Source organism: Triturus cristatus, chromosome 2_1, assembly GCF_964204655.1.
Source record: "Triturus cristatus chromosome 2_1, aTriCri1.1, whole genome shotgun sequence".
Classification (NCBI taxonomy): Eukaryota; Metazoa; Chordata; class Amphibia; order Caudata; family Salamandridae; genus Triturus; species Triturus cristatus.
In genome coordinates, this window is record NC_140581.1 from 1,038,559,848 (window position 1) to 1,038,577,501 (window position 17,654).

Here is a 17,654-nt window from a genome sequence, read left to right on the forward strand (position 1 = left end):
TAAACAAAAAACAGGTATCTTACTAAAAATTGATCCAGAGGAATCGGTAATGCCTGCAACAAGGAAAAAAATGTTTAATAGTCAATGACTGTCAAGCAATGAATCTCTCCAGCATTTCAGCACGATGTAAACTGTGAACTCTATCATGTTCCTTGGGTTAACAAGATTAAATTGTAAGCAATAAGAGTAACATCTTGTATCTTGTTTTACTGAATGTATTGTAAAAAGAAGGAGTGGGTGATAAATATTGGTCAATTTTAAGCAAAATGTTTTGTAGAAAGCATGATAACTGTTTAATGGTACATTGAAGGAGCCACTTCAAAAGATGGAATTCGTCAGAAGCAAGCAAGAAATTGGTATATTATTTTGTGAATTTTATTTTTACCCTAATTTGCACAGAGATAGCAATATGTTTTATATTTGTACTTCTCGCCAATTTTCCGCTTGCTCACTATTTTCAAATGATAATAAAGGCTGATAAACAATGGTTGTAAGCCATCATTAACGTTGTTGGATTGAAACTGACCAATATCATGAGAATGAAAAAAAATTAAGAAACAATTCTCAGCAGTAGAAGTTAAAGCTTTATTCTTTCAAGGACCAAAGAACAATTCATTCCCCATAGCTCAGTGACACATATTTAGGGACTTAAAGATAACATGTTTCAAAATGGGAAGAGTGTAAAGGTTAGGCAGATTTTGAGACATAGAATGCCTGCAGACCAGGTTAAAAGTGAATCTACCAGCATAGTTCTGGATTATCTGCTGTTTGGACATTACATAACTGGAGAGGTCAAAATATCTAAAATTGCCATGGTCAAAACCGGAGGTGATTACGAACTTGATCAGAGTTTTGTAGAAACCACTGGGAGGAGAGGATGGATTTTTCTCAATGGTTTTACACAGAGGAAACATGATGATGTTAGTTTATTAATTTCGAGCTTGAGTTACAGCTCTACTCAATCAAAGATAAAGCTCAGATGGATGGCTAGGAATGAAGTTCCATAAAGTAGAGACACCTAATATGAAATCATAAGGTGATGGGTCCCTCTAGAATAGGAGTTCTGTAAAGTTTGTGTTGAGTTTTAATGGGTTTATAGCACATCCGATTGGCTACTGAGGTCATACAATGTTGAAAATAAGTTTGAATGATTGCCTCTTAACTATCCAAAAGGATGAGCTAGGAGTCTTCAGTGTCACAATAAAACAGGAAGCCAAAGGAGAGGATAAGGGTGGCTAAAAGTGCTGACACAGATGTTGCATAATTTCAAAGTGACAGTGAAAAGCCCAGTAGCACAGCACAAGGAGGTTTCCTAAGGGAGGAGCGATATGGATGGAAAGAGATTGCTTTATTGAAACCATTGGGAAAGAGGACATCTAAGCAGGAGCATTGCCTCTCAGCTTCACATCCATGATGATGAATCAATGTGGAAGTGTGAAATGCTGGAGAGAAAATAGTTTAGAATGAATTGAAGATCATCCAGTGTGGCAATTAAGATTGGCTACATTCCATGCAATAGCCAGAAGTTCACCTATACCAGATCTGTAATGTTTCCAGGAAAGTGTTTTATTTTACTAGCCATACAGATTCCTGTTTGTGTGCAGACTTTATTCTAGAACAAAAAATATATGTGGAGGTGTAAGTACAACAAATATGCAGGACCAAAGCCAATGTGGATATGGTTGGGTTTAATCTAAAAAAATACAAAGGATTGGGATGCGTACCAAGTAAGTGTTGGTGAATGAGAATAATTCAAGCATTTCATTCATCGTATTTTTCAAACATATCAGGGGCAGCTTGTGTCCCATTTTGAATTCCTATTAGTGGTGGGCGGTCGGCTCCGCCAGTGGAGTCTGCAGAGTTTTGGCACTCTGCGCTCCGCTTGGCGAACGGAGTTCAGCAAAAACTTCACCTCCACCACTTGGTGGAGTTTTGCTAGCACCCACCGCTGCTTTTAAAGAACATAGCAAATTAAACAAAATCCAGAGTCTATTTGTTGGTCTTTGAATCAAAGGAACAATTGTGCTATGTTTTTCAATTACAGAATGATGAAGGCAAAGACAGCGATGTCGGGATGCAGTGTGAACTTAACGTCACAGATAGATACCTTCAGGAAGTATACAATACATTTAGCTATTTATCACCACGGGACAAAACATGGAAAGGAAACGTTGCAACTTTTCCTCTGCAGTGTGATTTGTGGGACCTTGCGCCAACTGTATTAATGTGCTGCAGAGAACCAAAGAATCGCTTAGTGACCCCATGGCAATCACTGCCTTCTGAGATGTGGAAGTGGCGTTTGTGACATTGAGAAAGAGGGACTGTCTACAGGTGAGAAGCGAAAAAGAAGGAACCATTACAGTGTTTTAGAGCAGATGGGATAGAGGAGGCATTGAAATCACTCAATTCAATCATGCACTCTCTCAATGTCTATCCGAGAGTGCATGTTCACCCTCTTGCAGCTCAGTCACTCTGTGTCAGCCTCACTATATAGAGACGTACATGTGTACGTTGTCTAGCAGATATGGCTAAGAATGCACCAACTAACAGCCTCATAGGTGAGCAAGTAATCACTGCCTGGTAGTGCTGTAAAAAAAAATATTTTACCTGACTTGCAGTCACTGCCTCACAATCCAGCAGGTAAGTGAAGATACCAAAAGTTCTTATGAAATTTGCAGGTTCTCTCAAAGCACTGAATACTGAACACACACACTCTTCCATGATACTAAAGAGGGGGCAAATGAGCGAGAGTGGGCTCTGGTGTAACCAGTGAGTGAGTCTTTGCGCTCTTCATGCTGGGGTGATGTGGGTGAACCAGTGGCTCTATGGTCTCTGGGACGGGGAGGTACCCCCGCTGTTTGCAAAGTTTTGGGAGAGGTTGATGGGCACCACGGATAGTATCTCTTGGAAGGAGATTGGAACTGTGTTGGTGGCACTCCCCAGCATAGTGCTGCTGTAGGTGCTGGGTGGAGCAATCTTGTAGTTCAGACAGGAGGTGCTGTTGCCTTGGCATGCCTGGCACTAGAGATGTCCAAGTGGTGCTCTGCCCGCATGTAGAACTCTTTGGAATTTGGCAGAGTTTCCCATTAACTCTGCAGAATTTTGCAGAGTGAAACTCCACGAGCTCCGCCCAAGCCTAATTCCTATCCATTTAGCCTTTGGTTCAACAAATGGAAAAAAATGTGGGCGACGACAGGCACCCAGGTTGTGTTCTCCATTCAACGTGTATTAGCCCCACTCCTACCATATTAATGAGCAATCCTTGGAGGGCCCTCCACTTAAGATAAAGATCAATATAGTGAACTGGGTTGGAACATATATAGGTTATCCGGTTTTGGGTTTAAACCTATAATAACTGATAAAACCCCGCCGAAAGGGAAATAGCCCTCACCAGTGTAAATATATAAACACTGAAAAAGCACCTGCACAAACACAAACTAAATCTCATTCAAAGAAAGGAAAAAGAGAGTGAAAGAGTCATTTTCTTTCTTCTTGGAGGGGCCAATACAATGTAACTTTGTTATACGAGATAGCAGCAAGAAAGATTGGCTAACAATATTCTGCTTGAGTTTGTTGTTTAGGGATGTCACTAAAATATAGTTTTTTCTTTCTTTTCCTTTTTTCAGTTTTGTGGTCTTTGGTCTAAAGATGCAGGGTTTAGAAGCATATTTTAGGTCCTGTTTAATTATATTATAAACTGGATAGAATCAGGAAACATTAAAATCATATTTGATATTTTGGCTGCGTTTGATTCTTTCACTGATATGTAAAATGGCGGGTTTCATAACAATCTATCCCAATATGTGCAGTCACATTTACCCACAGAGAATGGGTAAAAACCCTTGATACATCAGCCCCCAGTTTCTAGTGAGTCAGTATTGATAGTAGGTGAATTGCCAACACCTCATGCTTTAAACATTCAATGCAAGGTATAGTGACAAATATATGTGAAAAGAGTGCTATCACCAAGCATCTGGGATAGTGGTGGAAACATGACAACAGTCTTTTGGAAAACATGGAATGCAGTGTCCCTTGAAATGCTGCTGCAAAAAGGTTCTTTCCAAGTTCAACAAAGATTGAAGTGATATTGTTTGTATTTGCAGTGATTTAGCTACGTATCTGAAAAAGTTGTGTGATGACCTGTCAAAATCGATACCTGAGCTGAAGTGCTTCCCTGTAAGAGTTCCTTGCCACTTGTTAGATGGTATGCTGAAAGCATCTTTACAATCTTCAGAGATAATGAAGAATGCTATTGACTTTTTAGTCCATTTTGATGCACTGTTTTGTTATGCGCGGGAACTAAAACCCAAATATTTCTCATTTTGTACTTTGTGTGGCATCAAAGAGTCATCCCAACTGTGTCACTTAGTTGATGGTTCTCTTTCCAAGGGAAGGGGCTGTGAATGCTATATTATCCATGTGGCAACCGTTTACAGAATTTTTGCTGAGTGATGATGCCAAAGGCAAGAAATGTAAGGATCTTTGGTCGCATATTGATAGTGATGTGAAAAAAAAACTCTACTGCATTCTTAGATTTTTACAGGAAAACATAACTGCTGTAGTGGACATAATAACAAAACTAGAGTCTGAAAACACCCTTGTCTGCCAAGTGTTCAGCATCATTGGTGTAGATGTGAAACATCTCATTGAGAGTAGGCTGGGTGACACATTTAGCGAATTTGGCACTACAACACGTTCCATGTTAGAGTGCTTGCCACTTGGTAAGAAAAGCAATGTTGAAGTGAAATTCAGGAACTTTTATTTTACAATCTATGCGAAATGGCTTGCATTGATGCATAGAAATGTTCCCTCGCCAACCATGGCATTTGAAGTCATCATCATCATCAAGAAAGCTTTATTCGGCAGCTTTTTTAAACAGACATAAAAGCACATAAAAAAAACTATCACATTTCATATTAAATTACAAAATATTACAATGATAAACACTTCTCCAGTTTTACAATTTGAGGTAATAATTATAGCTCATCAATTACAATACATTTCCTGTGTAGAAGCACCTTCTTTAAAAACATTGCTAATCTCCATGCTATATGCTCATTTTCCAATAGCTGAAGTAAAATAAAGGTTGGGCGACATTGCCTCAACCCTAGATTTTTTTTAAATGGAATTATCCACACTTTCCTTAGTTTATGATAAAATTTACAAAACAGTACTAAATGAATAGTAGATTATCCCGAACTTTTGTCACAAGGACACGGTGATAACACACAGGACCAGTCATTCAGTTTTGGTAGTGACACTAATCTATGGAAATTGCACAATCTGAATCTAGTTAGGAGCAACCTATCAAAACCACCAAGCACGAAAGATAAATAAGGCTCCATCCCTGAAGTAGTACGTAGTAACTAGTGTTGCCTCACACTTAATTTTTAAATTTCCCCTGCCATTCGAATAGAATCCAGTAGTTGGAGGCCCTCTTTCTTTAAAATCTTTCTAGGAATCGCCAGCATAAAGCTTGGATTTAAAAAATATTTCGGGTGGCCCAGATCATTCATAAAATGACGTACAAATATATTCCAGGGAATCTTTAAAGTCAATGAAACCTCAAGGTGGTATTCTGTACAAGTTCTAGATCCCTTCCGTAAAGGGAATCTTCTCCATAGTTTCAAAAGTGCTGCTTCATTTGTAACTGCTTCAATAACTCTGAGGGCATAAGTGCCCAGTTCAAGGCAAATGTAGAAGAACCTGCCCAGAGAATCAAATCTTTAAGTGCACCAGTATTGGCATGGAAAGCTATGTCAGTGGCCAGAGTTAACAAATTGTGTACTGGCTGTTTTGGCGTTGCCCGTCTCAAGTGCCAATGTTGAGAGGGCCTTTTCACAGAAAAAAGTTGACATGGGAAGGAAAGAGAGACTAAAGAAGTATTCTATGGTGTACTACAATGAGTTTTATATGCAAAAATGTATTTGGACCTCGTTTACACTGTACGTACACTATCTACATACCATGCACTGTCAGTGCAGAAAGCAGGCAATAGTAAAAGCAAAACATTCCATAAAAACTGGAAAAACACTGTTTCTGTTGTTTTTAATGGCGTGAAAATGTGTAACCACTGATAACCACTTTTTTTTTAAGGTATTGAAATCACTTGAAAACACTGGAAAAAAAACACGAGAATTTACCGAAAACAGAAACTGGAAACAGGAAAGCCTAACAATATATTTCTCCTAACACTGCTTCAAGGATTTCTAAGTTTACCAGATCAAAGGCCTTTGCAGTGTCCGATAGAAGGACCACTGGAGTGGATTTAGAATTTCCACAAAAAAAACTATTTCCTTTGCAATGCAATGCATAATCGAGGCCAACAGCCTCCTTGAAATAAACACTGGTCTGATCAGGGTGCATGACTTTGTGGATGATATCTGCCAGTATATAAGATAATATTTTCATTAAAATTATATAATTGCTGTTCAACAAGGCCAGTATATAAGATAATATTTTCATGAAAATTACATAATTGGTGTTTATCAAGATATTTGGTCTGTATGAGCCACAAACTCTTCAATCTTTATCTGGCTTTGGGAAAGTAATTTGTTTTCCACTATGAAAAGAAGCAGGTTGTGTGCTCTGAGATCCATAATAGAGAAGGAGCAGCAAAAGCATCTAAAGCCCCTGCTATAATACAAACGATCACAGGGGGTGAAAGCAGCAATTGTAAATGGTGATTGTGCACCTCAGGCACTCACAATAATATGGCACAAGTTGTTTTGCACACATGTTCATATCAACCTTTCTCTTACACACAAAGACAAAACTATCAAACACATGATGCTCTTACCTGCACATAGTGGTACTGGTGGAAGGATTGTTAGCCATAGTAATGTAGTGATGGTAACAGTGTTTTTAATATTAGTGGTGGTTGTAGTGGCGGTGATTGTGACAAAAATGATAGTGGTAGTAGTTGTGTATGTATGCATTATTGTATAACATAAACCTAGCCAAAGGGCAGCAGAGCACTCTACAGTGTCAAAGGCAAAGATACATTCAACAAGTGAATGCAGGGGTAACTTGGTTATCCGAACAGAAGTATACTGTTATTGCATTGTGATAGTGTCCTTTCATTAATTGGAGCTCGGCTGGGGGGACCCTAAGAAATACAGGAATGCTGTTCTATATTGTGGGAGAGCAGATGGTGTAAGCTTGCTGTCTTGCTTTTTCTTTTTTGCACATCTGGCCAACAGTTTGATGGGATCCATACTGTTGGTGTGTCAAGATTCATCAGAAATGATTAGCTTATCAGCCATGCATGCATGGATCATGATGATGGTGGTGATAGTGGTAGTGATAGCATTTGAGGTTATGGTAGTAATGGTGGTGATGGTAGTGATGGTAGTGCTGGTAATGGACATTGTGGTAGTGTTGTGATGGTTGTGTTAATGGTGCTCATGGTGGTGGCAACGGTGATTATAGTAGTGGTGTTGATGATGGTGGCAGGGGTAGTAGCAGTGGTAAAAATTGTGATAGCGGTGGTAATGGTGGTCTGATGATAATGCTGGGCTGTGAGGCCAGACCAATTAAATTTTAAGCACTGCCAACACACCCTAAACCATGTGACATGGATCTCTTACCATCCCCTGCCCTGTCTGCCATGGAGCAGGTCACACCAGTCAAGGTACCGCTTTAATGCTTACTCAGCAGAATATTGTGTTAAGTTGCTAGGATTACTGGGCAAGTTACCATATGCTGGGCATTGTGCCTCCTCACCCCACCCTTAGGGTTTCCACACATTTTTCTATAACAGCTCCCACACAGCTCTAGTCACATAGTTTTGCTTTGTAACTTAAAACATGTGCACCATGTTTCGGCTGAATAAGTTCAAAGGGTTATGAGGAAAAGTAAAGTAAAGGAGCACCATTTAACTTTCAAGTAAGTGAAAGAAGAATTATCTGAAGAGCATGAGAGTTTCTTTCAAGGACAGATACGGAAAGAGGTATTCATCAATCTTTCACACAAGAGCATATCTTCCTGAGCAGGCTCAACTGGGACAGGAATACTGACTGGGATAAAGATCTAGAGAAAAGAGAAGCTGCACCTTCTGATGACTCCCGTCTATGTGTGTACCTCTTTATGTATGTCTATTTGCAAGTGTATGTGGCTACTTGTCAAATCGTATGCCTACTGTTGGGCTTGGTCTTCTCCATAGGGTCATCCCCAAACATTTTGCTTTCAGTCCTATTTTACTGAATTTGTTTTTGTTGGCCTTACGACTCTGCACACTTTCCCACTGCTAACCAGTGCTTCAGCTCTCTCCTTTACACATGATAAAATTGGTTTACATCTAGTTGGCACATTACATTTTGTAAGGTGGAATTATATGTACCCAGGGACTATTAAGTAAATGCTACTAGTGCACCTGCAGCATGTATTGTGCCGCCCACTTAAGTAGTCTTTTTAAACATGTCTCAGGTCTGCCATTGTAGCCTGTGTGTGTAGTTTTAAACTGCCATTTTGACCTGGCAAAATAAAACTTTTGCCCAGCCTAAACCACTCTTTTTAATACATATAAGTCACCCCTAGGGATAGACCCTAAACATCCCATAAGGCAGGGTGCATTTAATTTATATATTTGGACTTGTCGTTTTAAGTTTTACGTGTCCTAGTAATGAAAAACTCTCAAACTTGTTTTTCTGTATTGCAAGTCTTCCCTCTATAATAGGATAACATTTGGTTACATTATTACATCTAAAAAGTGATAACCTTTGATTGGAGGCAAGTAGGAATGTCATGTTTGGCACCTAAGGAATAGTAATTTAAAACCCTCTTTAATGGTAAACTCAGATTTTAAGTCACAATTCTAACAACTCCACTTTTAGAAAGTTGCCATTTTCTTATCCTAATAATTGGTACCTGCTGCCTTTATCCTGGGTAAGGTGACAACTAGGTGTAGATTTCAGTTGGCCTTTGTTTAGCCCTCCCAGACAGCATCACAATAGAGAGTTTGGGTGTTGGCAAGATGGGAAATCCTGGCATAATGGGAGGCAGAACTGCCACCTATCAAACTTCAAAGGCACAGGCTCAGCTCACACACAAAAGACTTCACAGTAGCCTAGTGTGGCCTCAGACAAACTGGGACCAGGCCAGGGAGTCTTGAAATTCCAGGCATCTCTATAGGGGAAAACTCCAAAAGCTTCTCCCATTTCAGCACTGGCATCAGGTATACATATTAAACCCTCAGATTCAACTAACCAGAATACTCTTGGACCTGTGGATACTACAGTCAAAGGATGCTCTTGTGCTCTGCTGCTTGAGGCCTGACCTGCACACTAAGAAGAAAGACTTGACCTGCACCCTTCATCCCAGGCTGAAGTGGCTTCAAGGTTCAGCTGGGTGACCTCCTGTTAGAGCTATACGGACATAACAAGGTCCAGAGGCTTTGAATTTGCCTGCCTGACCTGCAGCCTGGGCCTACAACGGAACCTCCATGAGTTCTGCTGGCCTTCTGGAGTGTGGGCTTGATCCCCAAGAGGTGCCCCCCCTCAGGCCTTGGACCCTTGCTGTGGCATCAGTGCAACTCCTCCTTGAATAAAAGGAGAAAGTCTGAAGTTTTGAGCTCTTCGTGCAACCACGAACGTGCCGGTACACACCAAAGTCTTTCTGCCTTTACCGACCGCCAATGCCAAACTCTGGCGTACACAATCCTTCGCACTACAGCTACTTCCAGCAACTACCTTCAATGAGACATTTTTAATTTGTGCCACTGCATCGGCATCCAGTGGAGATGCCAACACAAATCTACCATACATGACGCCCGACATGATCGGTGCGCTACAATGACAGCTGTCCATGGCAGCCGGTTTTATCTTTGTGCTACAGCGACAACAATCCGCGGCGCTCTTCCTGGTCATCGCAGCTTCCTCAACAGTGAACGGAACTCTTCGCGCTAGACTTTAGAAGATACGTTTTTCCAGCTGGACTAACATGGGTCTTGTATCCGGCCCACTCTGCATCGTGGTCGGCCTGAACTTTTGACTTTCACCTGGTCTCCCACTACATGATAGCCGCAGGTGGCGCTTTTTGCTTTTAGGTGCTAAACTTACATGAATTCTTTGAAATTGCTTATGTCCAGTTCTACTGGTTGGATGTTTATCAATTTGGTGTAAAATAAGTGACACAGTTTTACTGTATTTTTCTAAAATGGTGTGGGATTTTTCTTGTGTAGTATTTTCACTTTATTACTATTTGTATGATTCATAAATATTTTACACAGTGTCTCTACGTTACGCCTAATTGCTTTTGTGCTAAGCTACCAGAGAGTTAAGCACTGGTTAATTTAGTGTTTTGAGATTCACCCTAACAAGGATTGTAGTGGTTGCTTGAATAGTGTTTCACCTTCCTCACCAGCAACCCAATTTCTCACACCTACCAATGTATCTCTCCAATCGTATTCACGGTATAAAATATATTTCGTGTGACAATTTATTTATGTAGGATAATTTGTAAGAGAAATCTTAAGATGCTCTTACCTGCACATAGTGGTACTGGTGGAAGGATTGTTAGCCATAGTAATGTAGTGATGGTAACAGTGTTTTTAATATTAGTGGTGGTTGTAGTGGTGGTGATTGTGACAAAAATGATAGTGGTAGTAGTTGTGTATGTATGCATTATTGTATAACACAAACCTAGCCATAGGGCAGCAGAGCACTCTACAGTGTCAAAGGCAAAGATACATTCAACCAGTGAATGCAGGGGTAACTTGGTTATCCGAACAGAAGTATACTGTTATTGCATTGTGATAGTGTCCTTTCATTAATTGGAGCTTGGCTGGGGGGACCCTAAGAAATACAGGAATGCTGTTCTATATTGTGGGAGAGCAGATGGTGTAAGCTTGCTGTCTTGCTTTTTCTTTTTTGCACATCTGGCCAACAGTTTGATGGGATCCATACTGTTGGTGTGTCAAGATTCATCAGAAATGATTAGCATATCAGCCATGCATGCATGGATCATGATGATGGTGGTGATAGTGGTAGTGATAGCATTTGAGGTTATGGTAGTAATGGTGGTGATGGTAGTGATGGTAGTGCTGGTAATGGACATTGTGGTAGTGTTGTGATGGTTGTGTTAATGGTGCTCATGGTGGTGGCAATGGTGATTATAGTAGTGGTGTTGATGATGGTGGCAGGGGTAGTAGCAGTGGTAACAATTGTGATAGCGGTGGTAATGGTGGTCTGATGATAATGCTGGGCTGTGAGGCCAGACCAATTAAATTTTAAACACTGCCAACACACCCTAAACCATGTGACATGGATCTCTTACCATCCCCTGCCCTGTCTGCCATGGAGCAGGTCACACCAGTCAAGGTACCGCTTTAATGCTTACTCAGCAGAATAGTGTGTTAAGTTGCTAGGATTACTGGGCAAGTTACCATATGCTGGGCATTGTGCCTCCTCACCCCACCCTTAGGGTTTCCACACATCTTTCTATAACAGCTCCCACACAGCTCTAGTCACATAGTTTTGCTTTGTAACTTAAAACATGTGCACCATGTTTCGGCTGAATAAGTTCAAAGGGTTATGAGGAAAAGTAAAGTAAAGGAGCACCATTTAACTTTCAAGTAAGTGAAAGAAGAATTATCTGAAGAGCATGAGAGTTTCTTTCAAGGACAGATACGGAAAGAGGTATTCATCAATCTTTCACACAAGAGCATATCTTCCTGAGCAGGCTCAACTGGGACAGGAATACTGACTGGGATAAAGATCTAGAGAAAAGAGAAGCTGCACCTTCTGATGACTCCCGTCTATGTGTGTACCTCTTTATGTATGTCTATTTACAAGTGTATGTGGCTACTTGTCAAATCGTATGCCTACTGTTGGGCTTGGTCTTCTCCATAGGGTCATCCCCAAACATTTTGCTTTCAGTCCTATTTTACTGAATTTGTTTTTGTTGGCCTTATGACTCTGCACACTTTCCCACTGCTAACCAGTGCTTCAGCTCTCTCCTTTACACATGATAAAATTGGTTTACATCTAGTTGGCACATTACATTTTGTAAGGTGGAATTATATGTACCCAGGGACTATTAAGTAAATGCTACTAGTGCACCTGCAGCATGTATTGTGCCGCCCACTTAAGTAGTCTTTTTAAACATGTCTCAGGTCTGCCATTGTAGCCTGTGTGTTTAGTTTTAAACTGCCATTTTGACCTGGCAAAATAAAACTTTTGCCAAGCCTAAACCACTCTTTTTAATACATATAAGTCACCCCTAGGGATAGACCCTAAACATCCCATAAGGCAGGGTGTATTTAATTTATAAATTTGGACTTGTCGTTTTAAGTTTTACGTGTCCTAGTATTGAAAAACTCTCAAACTTGTTTTTCTGTATTGCACGTCTTCCCTCTATAATAGGATAACATTTGGTTACATTATTACATCTAAAAAGTGATAACCTTTGATTGGAGGCAAGTAGGAATGTCATGTTTGGCACCTAAGGAATAGTAATTTAAAACCCTCTTTAATGGTAAACTCAGATTTTAAGCCACAATTCTGACAATTCCACTTTTAGAAAGTTGCCATTTTCTTATCCTAATAATTGGTACCTGCTGCCTTTATCCTGGGTAATATGACAACTAGGTGTAGATTTCAGTTGGCCTTTGTTTAGCCCTCCCAGACAGCATCACAATAGAGAGTTTGGGTGTTGGCAAGATGAGAAATCCTGGCTGAATGGGAGGCAGAACTGCCACCTATCAAACTTCAAAGGCACAGGCTCAGCTCACACACAAAAGACTTCACAGTAGCCTAGTGTGGCCTCAGACAAACTGGGACCAGGCCAGGGAGTCTTGAAATTCCAGGCATCTCTATAGGGGAAACTCCAAAAGCTTCTCCCATTTCAGCACTGGCATCAGGTATACATATTAAACCCTCAGATTCAACTAACCAGAATACTCTTGGACCTGTGGATACTACAGTCAAAGGATGCTCTGGTGCTCTGCTGCTTGAGGCCTGACCTGCACACTAAGAAGAAAGACTTGACCTGCACCCTTCATCCCAGGCTGAAGTGGCTTCAAGGTTCAGCTGGGTGACCTCCTGTTAGAGCTATACGGACATAACAAGGTCCAGAGGCTTTGAATTTGCCTGCCTGACCTGCAGCCTGGGCCTACAACTGAACCTCCTTGAGTTCTGCTGGCCTTCTGGAGTGTGGGCTTGATCCCCAAGAGGTGCCCCCCCTCAGGCCTTGGACCCTTGCTGTGGCATCAGTGCAACTCCTCCTTGAATAAAAGGAGAAAGTCTGAAGTTTTGAGCTCTTCGTGCAACCACGAATGTGCCGGTACACACCAAAGTCTTTCTGCCTTTACCGACCGCCAATGCAAAACTCTGGCGTACACAATCCTTCGCACTACAGCTACTTCCAGCAACTACCTTCAATGAGACATTTTTAATTTGTGCCACTGCATCGGCATCCAGTGGAGATGCCAACACAAATCTACCATACATGACGCCCGACATGATCGGTGCGCTACAATGACAGCTGTCCATGGCAGCCGGTTTTATCTTTGTGCTACAGCGACAACAATCCGTGGCGCTCTTCCTGGTCATCGCAGCTTCCTCAACTGTGAACGGAACTCTTCGTGCTAGATTTTAGAAGATACGTTTTTCCAGCTGGACTAACATGGGTCCTGTATCCGGCCCACTCTGCATCGTGGTCGGCCTGAACTTTTGACTTTCACCTGGTCTCCCACTACATGATAGCCGCAGGTGGCGCTTTTTGCTTTTAGGTGCTAAACTTACATGAATTCTTTGAAATTGCTTATGTCCAGTTCTACTGGTTGGATGTTTATCAATTTGGTGTAAAATAAGTGACACAGTTTTACTGTATTTTTCTAAAATGGTGTGGGATTTTTCTTGTGTAGTATTTTCACTTTATTACTATTTGTATGATTCATAAATATTTTACACAGTGTCTCTAAGTTACGCCTAATTGCTTTTGTGCTAAGCTACCAGAGAGTTAAGCACTGGTTAATTTAGTGTTTTGAGATTCACCCTAACAAGGATTGTAGTGGTTGCTTGAATAGTGTTTCACCTTCCTCACCAGCAACCCAATTTCTCAAACCTACCAATGTATCTCTCCAATCGTATTCACGGTATAAAATATATTTTGTGTGACAATTTATTTATGTAGGATAATTTGTAAGATAAATCTTTACTCCTCATTTCTGAAAACGTTTGTATATTAGCACCAGTAAAAGGCGCCCAGAATAAGGGGTGGAGCATGGTGAAGCAAGACGAGAAACATGAGGACCGCAGGGCACGGCTGCTTATGGCGCCCACACTGAGATGGGCTGTGTGGCTCTGAGCTCGGCTTAGAGCCCGGCTAATATGCTGCAGGGTGAGGTACGTGATGCGTCATGTGTTGAGCAGGGTGACAGCTCTCGCCACCGCTCCCCATCTCCAAATCTCTGCCTCCCGTCTTGGCATCCTCATGACACCACCTGCGTGACCTGCGTCCAGAATACTCCCAGGAGTATTTACCATGAGCTGTGCAATTGGAAATTTAGCCTCTCTGACCCCTGTGAAGCAGTTCTCTTGACCTTCAATCTTTGCCCAGCCCCCAAATAGCTTTTTCCAGGCCGCAGTTGTGAAGATTGCCCGGTAGAGGACGGAGGTGAGGTAACTGCTGTGCACAGTGTGAGCACCTCATTAGGGGGGCCTTGCCAGGGGGGTGAGCGTGTGGGCAGCAGAGGCAGCCGAGCCAGGTATTGGTGTGCTTGTAGCCCCGCGACCCCCTAGTTACCGCCCCTTCGTCACAGCTGTTTGAACTTACATAAAGCCTCTCAATAGTAAGCCTCCTGGCAATAGCACTGTGATTACTTTCTTTTGAAGAAGATTCTTTAAAAATTGGGCCACGTTTGGAGCGGTCTGTTTGTGTGCATAACCCCATCCGGCAAACAACATGTTCTCAACTGAAGAAGAAAATGACTGCAAGAAAACTCCACTCTATCTGTCTGATCCTGTCAAGGCCCTTTGTCAAAACTAAATCTAACCCTCTGCGGAACAGATCAATACACATTAACGCGCTAAAGGGCAAGAATGAGATTGTCTCTTTTTGGGGTTAAGAGAAAACGATCCAAGATGATCATAACTGTAATTTAGAAATCCGCACTGGATCAGTTGCTGATAATCTTTCTGTACAATCTTTACCTCCAAGAACATCTGTACGGGAAACTGGGGTGAAAACCAAAGAGAAAGCACCTTGTCTTTTAAATGAGGATATTACCCTTCTGGATATAGACCCGGAGTTTAACTTAAGGTGCAGGGTGCATCAGGAGGATATTACCTCAGAAATTCCGCTTATGCCCTCATTGACAACTGGCCTGCAACATTTTAGTAGTACTCTTTCGGAGCATTCTACAGTAATATCGCAAATATCTGCAGCCCCTGATTTGGAGCTAATTGGGAGCCCCTCACACAATCCTCCAGGCTAAGAGGCACAAGCATCAGACTCACTTTATTGCTGAGAGAGAATTTTATCCTCCATCTTAACTCTCTTAGAAACATTTGTAGTGGGATCTAGCTCTATTCAAGATACAGTTGCTATGATCCTGAAGCTTTTAACTAGTACAAAATATGATAGAGAAAAGGCTAACAAAGGAAAATTGAGAGCTTCCTGCCAAGGGTCAACTAATGGATAGCCATCAAAGGAGGTGAGTAACCTATTGCTCCCCCTCCAACCCTGAATTAAGATTTCTGCTCACAAGCAGGAAGGACCCATTTTTAGGCACTTGTGGATATCCTTAAAACAAGATCTAAGGTGTAAAGCCACACACTCTCAATAAGATATCTCTTTGACCCTTGCTCAGTGGACTCTGCAGTAACTGGTTACCCTGTGAAATCTTCAAACTCTGACCTTGAAGTTTTCTCCATCTTTAAAATCAATCTTGTCCCGCTTCCTGTGCAATTGTCCCAATAGAGAATGTACAATCCAAGTGCAAAGGTAAAACAAAAAACCATAGACGGAAGAGAAAATCTAACCAGCGAATTTTTTAAAAAGTCACAAAATACTTTGTTTTCAAAAAGGGAAGAACACTTTGTAAAGGACTGAGGCATCTAACCACGGCAATCAGCAGGAGTGGCATAGTCCTGGTCCATTGGTATCAATTATTATATCTCCTGTGGCGAGGAAGGACCCTGGCACAATGCTCATGTACCCCTCCCCTTTGTCTACTTCTTGCCCCACCTCACTCAACCGGTGGCTGCTCTGTTTGTGGAAGGCAAACTCTGCTATCATCTGATCAAGAAACCCATTCTCCTTTTTGCTCCTTTGTTAACACCTCTATGTTAAATTTTGTTCCCCTCTTTGATTTGATCTTGAATTGTGTATCCTTTCTTGCATGTTTTGCAGACATTACGAATTTAATTCAAAGCAGTGATATTTCATTGGTTCCCTTGACCAATACTGGGCCGGGGATAAAAACGAGCATACTTTTATACTCTAAAATTGTTGTGAATTTGGTGCTGCAAAACAGCAAATGTCTCCAACGTAAAGATTTTCTGCTTACAAGAAAATTTATTTTTGGGACAAGGGGTCTGATAAATTGTATAATCATTTGAGGGATTGGCATTCTAGATCTTAAAATAGGGGTTTAGCGGATGATTCAAGAGGGCTGGAAGTTTACGTAGGAACTAATGGGCGCCGTGCGATCTATGGGAAAACGACCAAAGCCCATTCTGATTGTGTAATCAATGAGCTTCAAAAATGGAATTTCTTGGCAGGTGCTTTAAATAGCATTCGTGCACCACTACTTGTAACACAATGTCATGATTAGCAATTAATTAAAAGTGGTTTCCTGGAATATTACAGGAATAAAGAATAGTAAAGAGAAATTGCACTTTTTGAATGAGTAAAATCCCGATAGAATCTGCCTCGAGGAAATCTGGTGCTCCAGCGAGCTTCAATGTGACGGTTTCTTCTCTATAAAATGCAAAGCCCCTCCGTCTATGAAAAGGGCATCCAAAAGCATCCTAAGCAATAAGATTATGATAGCTTTAATTACTCCTCAAATCTTTTCCTAGTGGTTAACACTGTTCCCTAATGGAGGGGGGAAAGTATCAGCTCCCGCTCTCTCTTGATGAACGCCTATATTCCACCTGATGCCTCTTATAAAAATCATGTGCACAAAGTTTTTACCTTTATTAAAAATACTTTGAATAAGGAGAAGAGCCTCATGTAATCTTAGTTGGAGACCTAAATTGTAAAGTCACCAATCATGCTCTTAATCTATTCCAAGAGGTAAAAAATGAGTACGCTTTGCTCATTCTCCCCTATGTTTCACATCTAATACTAGAACTGATAAGAGAGGTAGGATTCTACTTGATCAACTAAGAAGTACTGACCGTTTAATAGCTAATGGGAGATCACCCTCAGACTCCCCTGCACAGTATCCTCATAAATCCCCTACGAGAGAGGCAATCTTGGATTCTTTTATTGCTGGGTATACTTTTTCCACCTGTTAGGTGACTTAAAAATAATAGACTCCATGTACAGTGATCACCGATTGTTGGTTTTCTCCCTAGAGGTGAATATGGCCCTTGTTGGGCCTTGGAAATTTGATGGGGCTATCTCAAAATTCTATGAAAAATCAGTCAGGACCTACTGGGATCCCAGAATGATAACTATTTGAAAGGATAGTGTAGAGAAAGCAG

General features: G+C 41.2%; 1 protein-coding gene across 6 annotated transcripts in view; it reads right to left on the minus strand.

The window, feature by feature from the left end:
* The window catches only part of LOC146866305 (uncharacterized), a 110,635-nt gene that overhangs the window by 66,099 nt on the left and 26,882 nt on the right, over nt 1-17,654 (minus strand). For all 6 annotated transcript variants that reach the window (XM_085640840.1, XM_085640837.1, XM_085640838.1 and 3 more), the window contains exon 5: nt 24-53. In XM_085640840.1, coding sequence (XP_085496966.1) covers nt 24-53 — 30 coding nt within the window. The remainder of the gene's footprint in view (nt 1-23; nt 54-17,654) is intronic.